Raw genomic sequence first — 17,903 nt, forward strand, 5'->3', positions numbered from 1 at the left:
AGTACCTTGTTCCCGGGATGTGGGAGGTAGAACTAGGCCTTGTACACTGCCCTCACCTGGGGACACCACACCTTTTAAGAAAACTAAGAGATGATCAACAAAGCCTCATCAAACCAAGAAGAACAGAAACTTTGAACAAGGCAACATTATAGAAACTCAAAGCTGCCACATCAGAATTAGTCACTATGGTGCATGGATTGTGTTTTTTTGCAGAAAACCAACAAGAATGCAGAGAGTCAATTAATTAACAGTGAAAACAAATATCCTCGTACCTTTTTCTTCCCAAGGCAAATTTAAATGTCAAAGTCAACTAATGCCAGTTTAATCAGCCATCCCCTAAAAAAAGAATGTTTCCAGATTAGTGCCATAAGGGCCAACCAAGTCTGCCCACTTTCCTTCCTGTTGCAAGAGTCTAAAAAATGAGGCATGATTCTGGTACTGTTTCCAGGTAGGAGTGAAGCTTTATTGTGACTCTCATTGCAGTAAGATACTCTCAAATTTGTGGGGTGCGAGGGCTTCCAGAGTCCTTGTAATCTAGAGACGCACCCTTTCCTAGCAGGTACACACAGATATAGTCAGGAAGGACAGCAAACTTGAACATTAAAAATGTACACTATGAAGGCGAACAGCAACTCCAAAGCGATTGCTTACTAGCATAGGGTCATGTTTACTAAAGCTTAGTACACCTTAAGTGCTCTATGGCCCACAGGAATAAAATGGGTTGCACAGCACTTACCATGCACTAAGCTTTAGTAAACATGGCCCAAGGTTTTTACTATCTGCTCTGTAAAATCAAACAATAATATTTGTCGAAGGAGATAAAGAAAATAGACCCAGCAAAGGGCTCTCAGTCATTCTACAGTTACACTGCAAAGTTTACTATACATGAACATTTTCTTGGACATCCCAGCAGCAGCTGCAAAGAAATGTTGGAAGCAGAAAGGTTTTGTTTAGTTCAGTCCAGAAATATATTTTAAAAAGTGAAACAAAAACCACCACACACTGCCAGGACTATTACGAGACACTGAAACTTAAATTACAGGTAAAACCTAATAGAAATAACCAGCAAAAAACCAAAGTTAAATGGTGATCAGTCCACAATAAACACTTCACCAAAGAACCATTTTGGCAGTAGTGAGAGAGATGAAATTTGGTGGTGGTCATGTTTTCCAGGTCCTGTAACTGAACTATTCGACCGAGTCACAGCTGTTCTTGGGCAGTGTATTAAGGTCTTTAAGGAGTCCAGTTCCTACTTCTTCCTGCCTCCTCTTTCTTTGAGAGCTAAGTGAATGACGGAGCCATTAACCATGTTGTAGTAGGCCAAGGAATTGGAATCCTTAATAAAGATGCCCTGTAAAGTACAAAAGTAAGAGGTTATGAGGCTCCTCCAAATATCATCTTTGAATCACATATGGGATGCATCCCAGTATTTGGGCTACAATTCCTGAACTTCAGAAGAGAAATAGAATTTCTTCCATCATCACGTCTGGAAAACCAGAGTAACAAGATATTCTTGTAAAACCTGAATTGTACTGTATCAGGAACACACCACCATTTCTGTTTAGTACGGAATAAGAGAGAGAGAGAGAGCAAATATACTGCCCTGAAAAGCCAGAACACAGTAACTCAAATTTTTGTCAAAACTATGCTAACTAGCCAGATGTCCTGTAGCTACTGTGTATTTCTTAATATGGAAGCCATTTAACATGTAGATGCGTTTTCAAGCCTGTAGCAAAAGTCCAAAACACATCAAACATATAAACGGCAAGTGACCTTTCTCACTTGCAAATGCGCAGTACAGACTTCCCTCTCTGTCCCGCCCTCGCGTCAAGACGTCATGACGTCAGAGGGCGGAACAGAGAGGGAAACGGAGTCAAATTATCGGACGCCGCCACTGCCACCTGGAAAGGAACATCACGCAAAACAACCTCCACCCTCCCCCCATCCCCGCTGCTGCTTCCGCCCCTCCTCCATATCGGGCCCCCTGCACTGACCTGACAGCGCCTCTCACCTCCGTGTGGATCTGCTGCTGCCTGTAGTGCCTTCACACAGAGGTGAGAGGTGCTGTCAGGTCTGTGCAAGGGGCCCGGCACGGAAGGGGGAGGGAGCGGCGGCGATGAGGGTAGCTGGACATGGGGGGAGGGCAGGGGGGAGAGGCCATGGTTGTTGGACATGGAGTGAGAGCAGGGCACAGAGGAGGGTTGCTGGACATGGAGGGAGGGGGGGAGGCCAAGGGAAAGAGGAGGGTCGCTGGATATGGGGGGGGAGGATCGGTGGGGGGGAGGATCGGTGGACGGGGTGAGGCCAGGGGAGAGAGGAGGGCTGCAATACTCGCCCGTTTTTACGGGCTTAACAGCTAGTCTCTTGATAAATGGGAGAGTGTTAACCCAGAACACAGTACTGTATTAGTTTTGGTCAAGAATTACATCATGGGGATTTACTCAAAGAAATCAGTGTTTTGGACTTTTTTTTTTTTCATATTTACATTCTCAACAGTTACTGTGTTTTGGCTTTTCAGGGCAGTATAGCATTCTACTGCTAGGAAACCTGAAGACAGTGATGATTTTCTGCCAGGTCACTGACCTGGAACTTGGCTTCTAGTGAAGCTGAAAACAAACCAAGGAAGGCCTGTTCCATCTGGATTGAAAGGAGAATCTTCCTCCTCCCCATGCTGTCCCTGGCCAGTCAGTCTTTATTTATTTATTTTTAATTAATTACTACTGCACGGAGAAGTCCAGAGAGGATATGGAGCAAAGGGATCTCTTTTATCAAGTAAATACCCCTCACATCTGTGCCAAACTTACTTCATACTGTAACTTCTGTTTCCCAGCGGGCATTCCTGTGGCCTCGTGAATCTTCACCTTAATAACAGACACCTGGAACAAAGCCATTATGTCAATCTCGGCACAAAAGGTTCCTTGGAACTTGAGCTACAGCTGTCAGCCTCTCACCCTTCCCTCCCCTATTCAGTCATCTCCCAGTACTGGCTTGATCTTAAACAAAGACAAAAACATCTCTGTGCTGTATAATTCAACTGATCAATATTTGCTAAAAGTTTCCAGTGTCGTCCATTTCAGCAACAACCAGCCAACTCTGCACTCAACTCTCTGTGAAGGGGATTTCATCTCCAGAAAACACAGGCTTTCACTAGGTTAAATAAAGTGCTTTCTTTTGACTTTATTTTCTAGTGAGTACAGCAGTGCTGTTTTTAATGTTACAAGTTTGCTAAAGTCTTAAGTTGATTTTAGTCTGCCAGTTACAAAATGCATTTCTCATATCATATACGCCATTTGTCTCTTTTGCTGGTACTAGGTGAGAAAGCACAACTTTCTTCCTTGGAGAGGGAACCTTGCTTATGGCATGGACCCCATGGAGTGCTGTGCACTGCCAAACAAAGGGTACCCCAATTTTATTCCTGGATTGGGCCTTCTACACCTCAGAGCACTGTTTACAGCCACTGTAGGACGGCAACACCTAGTGGCCAACTTAATACTATCACTCTGCTGTAGTTAAAATGTCACAGCAATTGACACTCATAAAAATGAATTATGTTTGTTAAAAGCTATAAAGAGTTTTAAAAAAATGTCACAGCAAGCGTCCTGTGTACTCTCAGGTCCACAGAAACGGAATTCCACAGGATACTTGCTGTGACATTTTAACTACAGCACGGGGTGATATGGGATACTGCTAAAATGCATAGGTGCTCCAGTGACCTTGTGATACGTACATATTGCACTGAACGGTGTGTGTATGGCCAAATGCAGATCTCATAATGCCAGGAAATGCCGCATTCACAAGAAAGGGTGAGTTTTGTGAAATTGGAGAAAAATCCCCAGGTAACCCCCATTGATGTTAGTACTGGTTCCAAATACATCTTAAGGAATAGGGAATAAAGAAGACACTACCACCCCCACCTCCCAAAAAAAATATCAAGGCTAAAAAGTGATTCTTCACACACACCATAAAGGCTTTCTCCCACCTGACAGGGTGTTTGTTATCATTGCTCCTGTATGCCCACACTCTTTTAACCAAGTTTCGTCTTTCCATATAAAAGAAAACAAAACACACTATGCACCTGATCAGGAAGCGGGAGGGTGAACATCAACATCTGGCCATTCAGTTTCCATTCAGTCTTGTCTTGCATGTTGGGCACCTGAACTTTGACTGTGACTGGACCCTGTTAAGAAACAAAAAAGTAGTTAAATATACAGAGATCCATATCACATGGAAAGAACCTAAAGGTACAACTGCAATAGTGGATGATAATTACACATCATTGGGGGGGGGGGGGGGGGGGGGTGGAGAGAGGCAGGTCATTTTATAAGTAAACACCTATATCCTTGTACCATAAGTATGTAAGTACATAAGTAATGCCACACTGGGAAAAGACCAAAGGTCCATCGAGCCCAGCAGCCTGTCCAGGCCAAGGGCACCTGGCAAGCTTCCCAAACGTACAAACATTCTATACATGTTATTCCCGGAATTGTGGATTTTTCCCAAGTCCATTTAGTAGTGGTTTATGGACTTGTCCTTTAGGAAACCGTCTAACCCCTTTTTAAACTCTGCCAAGCTAACCGCCTTCACCACGTTCTCCGGCAACGAATTCCAGAGTTTAATTACACGTTGGGTGAAGAAACATTTTCTCCGATTTGTTTTAAATTTACTACCCTGTAGTTTCATCGCATGCCCCCCCAGTCCTAGTATTTTTGGAAAGCGTGCACAGACGCTTCAAATCCATCCAAAGAGACACTTTTTAAAGCCTATTTTATAAATACAACTAATTGCTTATGTACCTTTGTAAAATAGGCTCCAGGAAAGTCCCAAACATGCCCAAATGGCAATGCACACATTTACACCTGTTCCAAGGTGGGTTATGAATGTGCTCATGTACCCACCCATAATTTGCAGACTACACACATACATCATCGTGCTTTTAAACACAAACAAAATTCACTGCTCACTGAAGAATAAGGAGAAATGCTACTTTCATTTCCTTGAATCCTTCTAGGTCAGCCAACGTGCCAGCAGATAGAGAACCAAAACATTCCAGTAATGACAGCATTGCTATAAAGGAGTGGTACAGCTAATGTACTTGCTAGCACACTAATGTCAAAGCTAAGACCATCATCAAAAATACCCCAATAAACAAGTTTTTTTTGCAACATGAAGAGCTCCTGCAATCCCCTAAGAGCAAGAAACACTGCAGCTTATGGCCAAGTCCTGTAGTCTGTACAACAGACAAAGCGCATCCCAGTAGCGACTATGGGCTTCCTGGGAGGGTTTTGAAGTGCTCTAACATGATTCAAGGAAAGGAAATTACAGATAAGAACAAACTTCTCCTTTATCATAAAAACATAAGAATAGCCATACTGGGTCAGATCAATGGTTCATCTAGCCAAGTATCTTGCTTCCAACAGTGGCCAATCTAGGTCACAAGTACCAGACAGAATCCCAAATAGTAGCAAGATTTCATGCTACCAATCTCAGGGCAAGCAAGCCTTCCCCCATGTCCATCTCAATAACAGAGTATAGACTTTTCCTCCAGAAACTTGTCCAAACCTTTTTTAAGTCCCGGTAATCTAACCGCCGTTACCACATCCTCTGGCAACGAATTAGAGAGTTAAATATTTTTTCAGTGAAAAAATATTTCCTTCTATTTGTTTTAAAGTATTTCCATGCAAGATTACCCTAAGGACAAATCCCCAAAATGCGGAATCCCCTCTAGCCTATAATGCTTCACAAATGAATTAAGAAGCTGCTTCACTCAGTGTTGGAGAGGCTGTGGAAACAGGGGTATGTTTTATCACATATGGTGGGAATGTACAAAAGTAAAGTCTTATTGGAACACTGTGGTGAAGCTGGTTATACAAGTTCTCCAGCAACCCTATCCATGGGCGGCGGAACACTGCCTTCTCCACTTCAGACCAGCGACAATGCGCGTCGAGCATCAAAGATTGGCTATACATTATTTTGTGGCGGCAAAAATAGCGATCGCACGAGCCTGGAAACAAAAGGATCTGCCGGACTTAAGAATAGTTACTCAGAAGGTTGACTATCTATCTATACTTGATGTCGAAGTTGACAGCCACGAAGAAAGGGTCCATGTTGAAATTTAACAAAACATGGCAACTAAATGAACAATTTAATGAACAGAATAATACACCGCCCGGGTAGGGGGGGAGGGGATGACTGGGAAGAGCCTATGATAAGTGTATATGATTGTCTGTATAAAGTTGAAGTATTGGCTGTATTCTGGCTTTGATATAAATAAAATTCTTTATAAAAAAAAAAAAAGAAGCTGCTTCACTCCTGCAAGGACTGCCAAAAAAGAGAAAAACAGTCTGTCTGACCTTTGAAATACCAAAAGCAGCACCCTACACACACCCACCAGGTGGAAATCCTTATCCTTTCCCCAACACACCTCCACAGAAAACGCTAGAAGACAATTTCACATGGAAAGGACATACATTAGGTAGAAAACATGAAACTAGGTAGATCGTGAGCACTTCCTGCATGAAGAGCAGGAAGGGACCCTGCAAAAAAGGGCTTGAAACTCCAAGATACAGCATGCTGAACTTAATGCCACTAAAAAAAAAGAAGAGACATTTTTCAGGGTGGCATCCTTCAATATACTTTATTTACTTTGTATTTGACTCACAGGGAAACCCCATCAGGTCTCCAAGCACTACACTTGAGACCCACTGTAATAAGAGCATATGGAAGGGAGAGGGGGTGAGGGAGGATCTGTCTAAACGTCTGGAGTAAATGAGCCACATCTGGATGAGAAGCCAAGGAGCTCCCCTGAAATAGCACCCAAACACACCTGGCCATTCAAAGAGTTTAAAACTTGCCCCTTGTATGTTAGTGATCTGCCAGACAGAGTTGGACAAGGGACATTTGCTCACCATGGTGAAACATCCAGGTCTACTATTACAGTGAATGATACATACCTGTAGCAGGTGTTCTCCGAGGACAGCAGGCTGATTGTTCTCACGACTGGGTGACGTCCGCGGCAGCCCCCACCAACCGGAAAAAGCTTCGCGGGACGGTCGGCACGCAGGGCACGCCTACCGCGCATGCGCGGCCGTCTTCCCGCCCGTGCGCGACCGCTCCCGCCAGTTGAATGACTAGCAAAAAAGATGAAACACACAACTCCAAAGGGGAGGAGGGAGGGTAGGTGAGAACAATCAGCCTGCTGTCCTCGGAGAACACCTGCTACAGGTATGTATCATTCACTTTCTCCGAGGACAAGCAGGCTGCTTGTTCTCACGACTGGGGTATCCCTAGCTCTCAGGCTCACTCAAAACAAGAACCCAGGTCAATTGAACCTCGCAACGGCGAGGGTACAACAGAAAATTGACCTACGAAGAACAACTAACTGAGAGTGCAGCCTAACCAGAATAAATTCGGGTCCTGGAGGGTGGAGTTGGATTTACACCCCAAACAGATTCTGCAGCACCGACTGCCCGAACCGACTGTCGCGTCGGGTATCCTGCTGGAGGCAGTAATGTGATGTGAATGTGTGGACAGATGACCACGTCGCAGCCTTGCAAATCTCTTCAATAGTGGCTGACTTCAAGTGGGCCACCGACGCTGCCATGGCTCTAACACTATGAGCCGTGACATGACCCTCAAGAGCCAGCCCAGCCTGGGCGTAAGTGAAGGAAATGCAATCTGCTAGCCAATTGGAGATGGTGCGTTTCCCGACAGCGACCCCTAGCCTGTTAGGGTCGAAAGAAATAAACAATTGGGCGGACTGTCTGTGGGGCTGTGTCCGCTCCGAGTAGAAGGCCAATGCTCTCTTGCAGTCCAATGTGTGCAACTGACGTTCAGCAGGGCGGGTATGCGGCCTGGGGAAGAATGTTGGCAAGACAATTGACTGGTTAAGATGGAACTCCGACACCACCTTCGGCAAGAACTTTGGGTGGGTGCGGAGCACTACTCTGTTATGATGAAATTTGGTATATGGAGCGTGAGCTACTAGGGCTTGAAGCTCACTGACCCTACGAGCTGAAGTAACTGCCACCAAGAAAATGACCTTCCAGGTCAAGTACTTCAGATGGCAGGTATTCAGTGGCTCAAAAGGAGGTTTCATCAGCTGGGTGAGGACGACGTTGAGATCCCATGACACTGTGGGAGGCTTGATAGGGGGCTTTGACAAGAGCAAGCCTCTCATGAATCGAACTACTAAGGGCTCTCCAGAGATGGCTTTACCTTCCACACGATAATGGTAAGCACTAATCGCACTAAGGTGATTCCTTACTGAGTTGGTCTTGAGACCAGACTCTGATAAGTGCAGAAGGTATTCAAGCAGGTTCTGTGCAGGACAAGAACGAGGTTCTAGGGCCTTGCTCTCACACCAAACGACAAACCTCCTCCACTTGAAAAAGTAACTCTTTTTAGTGGAATCCTTCCTAGAGGCAAGCAAGACACGGGAGACACCCTCAGACAGACCCAACGCAGCGAAGTCTACGCCCTCAACATCCAGGCCGTGAGAGCCAGGGATTGAAGGTTGGGGTGCAGCAACGCTCCGTCGTTCTGCGAGATGAGAGTCGGAAAACACTCCAATCTCCACGGTTCTTCGGAGGACAACTCCAGAAGAAGAGGAAACCAGATCTGACGAGGCCAAAAGGGCGCGATCAGAATCATGGTGCCACGGTCTTGCTTGAGCTTGAGTAAGGTCTTCCCCACCAAAGGTATGGGAGGATAAGCATACAGGAGGCCGGTCCCCCAATGAAGGAGAAAGGCATCTGACGCTAGCCTGCCGTGTGTCTGAAGTCTGGAACAGGACAGAGGCAGCTTGTGGTTGGTCTGAGAGGCAAAAAGGTCCACCGAGGGGGTGCCCCACTCTCGGAAGATCTTGCGTACCACTCTGGAATGGAGCGACCACTCGTGCGGTTGCATGACTCTGCTCAGTCTGTCGGCCAGACTGTTGTTTACGCCTGCCAGGTACGTGGCTTGGAGAAGCATGCCGAACCGGCACGCCCAACGCCACATCCCGACGGCTTCCTGACACAGGGGGCGAGATCCGGTGCCCCCCTGCTTGTTGACGTAATACATTGCAACCTGATTGTCCGAATTTGGATAATTTGGTAGGACAGCCGATCTCTGAAAGCCTTCAGTGCGTTCCAGATCGCTCGGAGCTCCAGGAGGTTGATCTGCAGATCCTTTTCCTGGAGGGACCACAGACCCTGGGTGTGAAGCCCATCGACATGAGCTCCCCACCCCAGGCGAGATGCATCCGTCGTCAGCACTTTCGTGGGCTGCGGAATTTGGAATGGACGTCCCAGGGTCAAATTGGTCCGAATGGTCCACCAGAGCAGTGAAGTGCGGCAACTGGTGGAGAGGCGGATGACATCTTCTAGATTCCCGGTGGCTTGGAACCACTGGGAAGCTAGGGTCCATTGAGCAGATCTCATGTGAAGACGAGCCATGGGAGTCACATGAACTGTGGAGGCCATATGACCCAGAAGTCTCAACATCTGCCGAGCTGTGACCTGCTGAGACGCTCTGGTCTGCGAGGCCAGGGCCAGGAGATTGGTGGCCCTCGCTTCGGGAAGGTAGGCCTGAGCCGTCTGGGCATTCAGCAGAGCTCCTATGAATTCCAGAGACTGTGTTGGCTGGAGATGGGACTTTGGGTAATTTATCACAAACCCCAGCAGCTCCAGAAGTCGAGTAGTGCACTGCATAGACCGGAGGGCTCCCGCCTCCGAGGTGTTCTTGACCAGCCAATCGTCGAGATATGGGAACACGTGCACTCCCAGCTTGCGTAGGTAGGCCGCTACCACCACGAGGCACTTTGTAAACACTCATGGGGCAGAGGCGAGCCCAAAGGGCAGCACACAATACTGAAAGTGCCGTGCGCCCAGGCGGAATCTGAGATACTGTCTGTGAGCTGGCAGTATCGGGATGTGAGTGTATGCGTCCTTTAAATCCAGGGAACATAGCCAATCGTTTTTCTGAATCATTGGCAGAAGGGTGCCCAAGGAAAGCATCCTGAACTTTTCTTTGACCAGGAATTTGTTCAGGCCTCTCAGGTCTAGGATGGGACGCATCCCCCCTGTTTTCTTTTCCACAAGGAAGTACCTGGAATAGAATCCCTGCCCTTCCTGCCCGGGTGGTACGGGCTCGACCGCATTGGCGCTGAGAAGGGCGGAGAGTTCCTCTGCAAGTACCTGCTTGTGATGGGAGCTGAAAGATTGAGCTCCCGGAGGACAATTTGGTGGCAGGGAGGCCAAATTCAGGGCGTATCCGCACCTCACTATTTGGAGAACCCACTGGTCGGAGGTTATGAGAGGCCACCTTTGGTGAAAAAATTTTAACCTCCCCCCGACCGGCAGATCGTCCGGTACGGACACTTTGAGGGCGGCTATGTTCCCGTGGATCCAGTCAAAAGCCCGTCCCCGGCTTTTGCTGTGGAGGCACAGGGGGCTGCTTAGGCGCACGCTGTTGACGAGAACGAGCGCGCTGGGTCTGTCCCTGTGCCTGACGAGGCCTTCGGGCCGGCTGGTTGTACCTACGCTTTGCAAAAGAATAGGGTGCAGCCTGCCGGGCCCGGGAAAAACGTCCACCTGCTGAGGTGGATGCTGAAGGCGCCCGGTGGGAGAGCTTGTCGAGGGCGGTTTCCCGCTGATGCAGTTGGTCCACCAGCTGCTCGACCTTCTCACCAAAAATATTATCCCCCAGGCAAGGGACGTCGGCCAGTCGCTGCTGGGTGCGGTTGTCCAGGTCAGAGGCACGCAGCCATGAGAGCCTGCGCATCACTATACCTTGGGCCGCAGCACGAGAAGCCACGTCACAGGTGTCATAGATACCCCTGGACAGGAACTTTCTGCACGCCTTCAGCTGCCTGACCACCTCCTGATAAGGCCTGGACTGCTCCGGCGGGAGCTTATCGACCAGGTCCGCCAGTTGCTGCACATTGGTCCGCATGTGGATGCTCATATAGAGCAGGTATGACTGGATGCGGGTCACGAGCATGGAGGATTGGTAGGCCTTCCTCCCAAACGAGTCCAGAGTGCGAGACTCCCGCCCCGGGGGCGCCGAGGCGGTATCCCTCGAACTCCGTGCCCTCTTGAGAGCAGAATCCACGACCGCCGAGTCATGGGGCAGTTGGGGCCGCATTAACTCTGGGTCAGAGTGGATCCTGTACTGGGACTCTGCTTTCTTGGGAATGGTGGGGTTAGTTAACGGTCGCACCCAGTTCCGAAGCAGTGTCTCCTTGAGGACATTGTGCAGCGGTACCGTGGAGGACTCTCTAGGTGGTGATGGATAGTCGAGGACCTCGAGCATCTCGGCCCTCAGCTCTTCCACAGAGACCACGGGGAAGGGAATGCTGATAGACATATCCCGCACAAAGGAGGCAAAGGAGAGACTCTCCGGAGGTGAGAGCTTCCTCTCCGGTGAAGGCGTGGGGTCCGAGGGAAGGCCCGTAGACTCCTCTGAGGAGAAATATCTAGGGTCCTCCTCTTCCCCCCACGAGGCCTCATCCTCGGTATCGGACATAAGCTCATGTAGCTGAGTCCTGAACCGGGCCCGGCTCGATGTCGAGGCACCGAGGTCTCGGTGTCGTCGAGCGGTGGACTCCCGCGCCGGCGGGGACGGAGCTCCCTCCATCGACGGGGACTCCACCTGCGTAGCAGTCGAGACCGGCGCCGCAAGCGGCGGCGGTGTCGACGGCCCCGGCGCCGGGCCAGAGCTCGCTGGCGCCACAGACATCGGCGGCACAGCCTGGCGCATCAGCCCTTCCAAAATCCCCGGAAGGATGGCTCTGAGGCACTCGTCCAGGCCCGCTGCCGGGAAAGGCGGTGGGGCCGGTAGGGGTGTCGGCGCCAGAAGCTGATGGGGGCCAGGAGACGGCACCGAGGTGCCGGAACCCTGACGCATCGGTACCTCCACAACAGACGGGGACCTCTACTCTCGACGTGGACGCTTCGGCGTCGCCTCCTCTCTGATGTCCGGATGCACCGACGGCGAACGGTGATGACGCTTCTTATCCTTCTTGCGATGCACGTCACCGGCGCCGGGAGGTATGGAGGAGGAGGAGGACGATCCCCCTCGGTCTCGAGGAGCCGGGTCAGACAGGGTTCGGTCCCGTGGACCACGGGCTGAGGGAGTGACCAGGGCCGACTGCCCGCGCGGCCTCTCACCCCTACCCTCACCGGAGGACCGGCGGGCCGACGGGACCTGTTCTCCTGGGGTCGATGCCATCGGTGCCGATGTCTCGGGCATCGATACCGGTACCGAAGGACCGGGCGTCGATACCGATGCCGTCGAGGTCGACGTCGAGGGGCCGGCGCAAGTTCCAAAAAGACGGTCCCGTAGAACTTGCCTCGCAACCTGAGTCCGTTTCCGGAGACCGAGACACAGGGGACACGACTTGAGATTGTGCTCCGGCCCGAGGCACTGGAGGCACCAAGCGTGGGTGTCGGTCTGCGAGATCAGCCGGCCGCACCGACCACACTTTTTAAATCCACTCGGGACCTTCGAGGACATCGACGGAAAAATCGCGTCGGCGAAGTCAAAGTCGTCGATGGTGGCGGAAATCACACCTCGAAAAAGGGGAAAAACGACCGTGCGGCCACTAGGCCGCAACGCGGCGTCCCCGCTAGAAGCGAGGGAAAAAGGGGAGCGCGTGCTCCACACGCTCAGGTTTTTTTTTTTTTTTTTTTTTAAAGAAAACCGGGCGCTGTACAAACCAAATAGAAAAAGAAACGAGAAAAATAAACGATTCGCGTAAACGCGATCGACTTTCCGGCGGCTGAGAATAGAGAGAGCGGCAAAGCACGACTCTCTCCAGACGCGGAAAAAAGGAACTGGCGGGAGCGGTCGCGCACGGGCTGGAAGACGGCCGCGCATGCGCGGTGGGCGTGCCCTGCGTGCCGACCGTCCCACGAAGCTTTTTCCGGTTGGTGGGGGCTGCCGCGGACGTCACCCAGTCGTGAGAACAAGCAGCCTGCTTGTCCTCGGAGAATACTAAATTTCTATAGAGCTACTGAACGTACATAGCACTCAACACAAAACACGTAAGAGGGAGTCCCTGCTTGACAGATCTTTCAATCAACTCAAGAGATGCAAACAGGAGAAATAAGAACAGAATTTTGTTTATTATGAGAATGACTAAAGCACTAATGAGCATGTCTCAAAATGCCCAAATGGATGTGCATGTACTTGAAACGTCCAAATTCCGATTTTGCAAAGGCGGAAAAGGGATGTCCAAAGAGCAAGGGGGTGTGTTACGGCCAGGACTAGGGAAGGACCAAAACCACTACCTCAAGTTTAAAAAGAAGGTATGCCCTAAGTTAGACCTGTTTCAGTCACGTCCCAAGTACCAAAAGGTGCTCTGACTGAACAGCTGGCCACTGGAGGAATTAAGGCTGGCTGATGTCCCCCCCCCCCCCCCCCCCCTGAAAAGTGAAATTGAAAGGGATGCAAAGCTCAATGACAGCATCAGGTATTATGGGCATTATTACTAGAGCAACATGCGGGTCTGAGAAGTAGTTTAGTGGTTAGTGCAGTGGACTGTAAACCAAGGGACCAAGGTTCAAATCCCCACTTTAACTTTTTTTTTTTGGAAGCCCTGCAGAAACAGAAAAATACCTGCTGTACCTAAATATATAAGCCACAGGTTACTGAAGTGGTGTACATTCAGGTACAGTAGGTATTTTTCTGTTCCTGGAGGGTTCACAATTAAAAAATAAAAGAGTTAAAATGAGATTTGAACCTGGCCTAGTGGTTAGTGCAGTGGAACATGGAATTTTGGCTACTGTTGGAGATTCTGTTGCTACGATTTGAGATTCTGTTGCTACTATTTGAGATTCTGTTGCTACTATTTGAGATTCTACATGGAATGTTGCTATTCCAGTCAGACTCACAGAAACAGAAGCCTGTGCGGCTGCGTTGCTGATCTGCAAGGGCAGGCTTCTACATGGAATGTTGCTAGTGGAATAGCAACATTCCATGTGGAATCTCAAATAGTAGCAACAGAATCTCCAACAGTAGCCAACATTCCATGTTCCACTGCACTAACCACTAGGCCAGGGGTAGGCAACTCCGGTCCTTGAGAGCCGCAGGCAGGTCAGGTTTTCAGGATATCCACAATGAATATGCAGGAGATAGATCTATCTCCTGCATATTGATTGTGGATATCCTGAAAACCTGACCTGCCTCCGGCTCTCGAGGACTGGAATTGCCTACCTCTGCACTAGGCTACTCCTCCACTGGCATAGACTCACAGAAACAGAAGCCTGCGCGGCCGCATTGCCTCCACATGGAATGTTGCCAGTGGAGGAGTAGCCTACTAGGCTGCCCCTCTGCTCTAAAATGGAGGACCTCAGCACATGGACCATCCATCTCACATATTTTTGGAGATGGATGGACGTCCGTTTTGGACTTTATGAGCTGGATGTCTCTATTCTGACTTGGATGTCCTTTCAAAAAATGCTCCTCCATGAGTACTGAACAGGTGAATAAAGGGTTAAGAATTAAAAGCAGCTTTAAAAAGATGGGCTTTTAGTCTTGATTCGAATAGGGCCAGAGAAGGAGAATGATATACCAACTTAAAAGTCTATTCCAGGTATATGACACATCAACATACAAGGAACAGAGTCTGGAGTTGGCAGAGAAGTGTACAGATAACGAGCAACTCTACACCAGAGCAGTACAAACAAAGTAATTTGAGTTATGACGACCCTAGCTAGTTAACAGCCAAGAAGGTGAAATTAGGCCTTACCTGCTAATTTTCTTTCCTCTAGACCCTCCAGACTTTAAATCAACTTTATTTGAGCCCTGCTGCTAAGATCTGAAAGGCACTCAAGGCTGCAGGATTAACACTGCAGCCGAGGCACAACGCTGGCCAAAACGGGAGAGCCAGTCGGGGGGAGGGACCCGGCCACCCGGGTGTGACACCCCAGAGGGGACAATGGCAGGCCCCACCGGACCTACCAACCCCTTGCACACTACAGCGTTCCAGGCACAGGGAGTAACTGTTCTTTCACCAACTTATCCCCAGAAAATCAGGAAAAATTAACTAGTCTCACAAAACGGAACCTAACTCCTACCAGACCGGACAAGCTGCACAGGCTGCATGTCTACCCTCTGCTGAGACTGAGAAAATACTGGAGATAGAGGGCTAGCACAGGTTATATGTACTCAGTTTGAAGTTAGTGTTCTCAGTCTCCCTCTGCTGGTAGGCATGCATAACCCAAGCGTCTTGACCGGTCTGGAGGGTTGCTGAGGAAATACACCTTTCTGTGCAAACAGGCCCTCTCATGGGCCAGCTTACAGACCATCAAGGAACCAGGTAGTGTCAGATCGGGCTTTGGTGCAAAATACCTCTCCTGCTTGGGAGGGGAGTTGGTTCCTTGCCACAGTGACCAAAGCCACCGCTCTTGCTGTCAATCTGATCAGGTCATCACCAAAAAAATCCCACCTGACTCCAGACACTGGGCTTTCTGGAAGCTCTTGCAACAAGCACAACAAGGACAGTTACAGATAGACCCCACACACTGATGACTAGATTAGATATAGTAACATAGTAGATGATGGCAGAAAAAGACCTGCACGGTCCACCCAGTCTGCCCAACAAGATAAACTCACGTGTCATTTTTTTGTGTATACCTTACCTTGATTTGTACCTGTCTTTTTCAGGGCACAGACCGTATAAGTCTGCCCAGCACTATCCCCGCCTCCCAACCACCAGCCCTGCCTCCCACCACCATAAGTAGTGGCACCCAAATGCCAACTTATGCTACTATTCTATAAGGAAGGGACCCTGTGTGCCCAGATGCCATTAGCTCTAAGCATGCTGCACCTTGGCACCCTTTATAGAATTGCCCCCTATATGTCAAAAGATGCACAGGGGTATCCATTGAAGATTAAGCTCAGAAATTCAGGACTGCATCAAGCACAGCCTATAAACCTAGAGAACATAATCACCTGGAAGCATGTCCTAAGTTTTCCCAACAAAATTGCTTAATGAGGACCATCAATTCATAACAACGAAGCTTGCAAAGTATGAGCCGAGTCTGTGTACTCCGGCGTGTTGCAACTATACTTGTATTTGTCTCTGTGTTAACTCAATAAAAGGCTCATTTACATTACACCAGAAAATTCTCTCTCCCTTCCCAAGATCAACAGCACACTCTGTGGCAATTCAACTATATGACATTAAACAGTTGCCAAAAAAATATAACGTCTTCTGCATAGCTGACCAACCACGAAATAGCTTTGGTGCACAGATGTGGTTACGAGAGAGCTGAGTCTTTGCAAATACAAAAACCTGATGTCAGCATAAACGGAGCTCAGCCATCTTTGGCACCATTACATGGGAAAGCTTTCCCCTGTAGCCAACTTCACGATTTCCGATTTCATTTATTGAAGCAATTTGTACCACCTGATCTGAGGAGTAAGCCAGAAGTCCCCACCCAACACTACAATAATACGTACAAGCAGATTATCTGCAATTAAGTAGTGTGCAGGCCCTTTGCAATTAAGAGCTATGATGGACTGAAAAGATTCTCTTACACACACCTTGCTCCTACGCAGAAACTCCTCTTCTGGCATCAAGCTGTCCTCGGTCTTTAATTTCTTGGAGGCAGGTTCATCATCCATGGGAGGCGGTGGGTGAACTGGAGCCATTGGTGTCGGGGCAGGGTTCACAGGAGGGGCCTGAACAAAAGCTGGAGGAGATGGGAACAGAATAAAAATAAGGGTCAGAATCAGCTGCTCCTGTTAGGCACAAAAAGGGGGGGGGGGGGGGGGGGGAATAAGAAGCAACACCACAAATGTCAAAAATGCCCACTACACACTGGTGACAGCAGCACCTAAAGCCATGTGTCACCAAAGTGGAGGCTGTCACAATAATCTTTACACAAAAGAGCAAAACATTAACCAGCAACACTGCTACTAAAAAAGAATGCATTTGATTAAAATGAAGCCAAGGAAGTGCTATGAAATATACTGTCAACTATACATAAGAAAGAATATACAGGGCAGGTTAGAGACCACACAGTGCTTAGGTAAAGATAATTCAAACTGCTGGTAAAATACCTAAACAGAAAACCAAATTCATTGAAAAGCATCAGATATCAGACCTAAAGGATTTAAGACTGGGATAAAGTGTTAGAGACCTGGGCACTGTATTGGAAAAGAGGTTATGACATCCTATTAGCTCTGGTGGCCACCAAATCTAACTGCAGCCCACTGTGGGTCAATGCTCATGCAGTCACACACAGTATTCATAAGCTTACCAGATACCCTGCTCCTTTCTAGCACCATGCCATCTGCAGAAGTAATGGAGAGCCTCCGTTAATCCTGCTCCTTAACGTTCTTAGGAACCTATAAATTGTGTTGTGCAGAACTGATAGTCTTAAACGAAACAAATAGTCATGCGAACTGGAAAGTAGAGTAGAGTAGTAGTACCGTATTTTTTGGACTATAAGACGCACCGAACCATAAGAGCCCCCTCTTTCCTGCCCAGCGCGCTGCTCTCCGTCCTCCTGTATGCTGCCTGACGGTCTCGGCGAGATTCAAAATGGCCGCCGAGAATTGAAGTCTCGGCGGCCATTTTGAATCTTGCCGAGACCGTCAGGCTGCATACAGGAGGACGGAGAGCAGCGCACTGGGCAGGAAAGAGGGGGCTCTTTCCTGCCCCGACGTCACTAGACCACCAGGGAAGATCGCGTGACGTGAGTAGGGAGAAGTGGTGACAGGGCCGGGGGGAGGGCGATCCCGAACTCGGGGGGAGGGCGGGCGATCCCGAACTCGGGGGGAGGGCGGGAGGGAGGGAAATCTCTACCTTCGGACTATAAGACGCACCCCCCATTTTCCTCCCAAATTTGGGGGGGAAAAAGTGCGTCTTATAGTCCGAAAAATACGGTATATCAAAGGTCTTTTTTTTCTTC

General features: G+C 48.9%; 1 protein-coding gene across 1 annotated transcript in view; it reads right to left on the minus strand.

Moving 5' to 3' along the window:
* Nucleotides 1–441: 441 nt before the first annotated feature.
* Nucleotides 442–17,903, minus strand: part of SF3A1 (splicing factor 3a subunit 1) — a 60,373-nt gene continuing 42,911 nt past the window's right edge. Inside the window, exons 13-16 of the mRNA XM_030218597.1 lie at nt 16,531–16,679; nt 4,076–4,177; nt 2,805–2,876; nt 442–1,351 (exon numbers count right to left, since the gene is read on the minus strand). Of these exons, the coding sequence (XP_030074457.1) occupies nt 1,250–1,351; nt 2,805–2,876; nt 4,076–4,177; nt 16,531–16,679 (425 nt within the window). The 3' untranslated portion in view covers nt 442–1,249. The remainder of the gene's footprint in view (nt 1,352–2,804; nt 2,877–4,075; nt 4,178–16,530; nt 16,680–17,903) is intronic.

Source organism: Microcaecilia unicolor, chromosome 11 (assembly GCF_901765095.1).
Source record: "Microcaecilia unicolor chromosome 11, aMicUni1.1, whole genome shotgun sequence".
NCBI classification, from domain to species: Eukaryota; Metazoa; Chordata; class Amphibia; order Gymnophiona; family Siphonopidae; genus Microcaecilia; species Microcaecilia unicolor.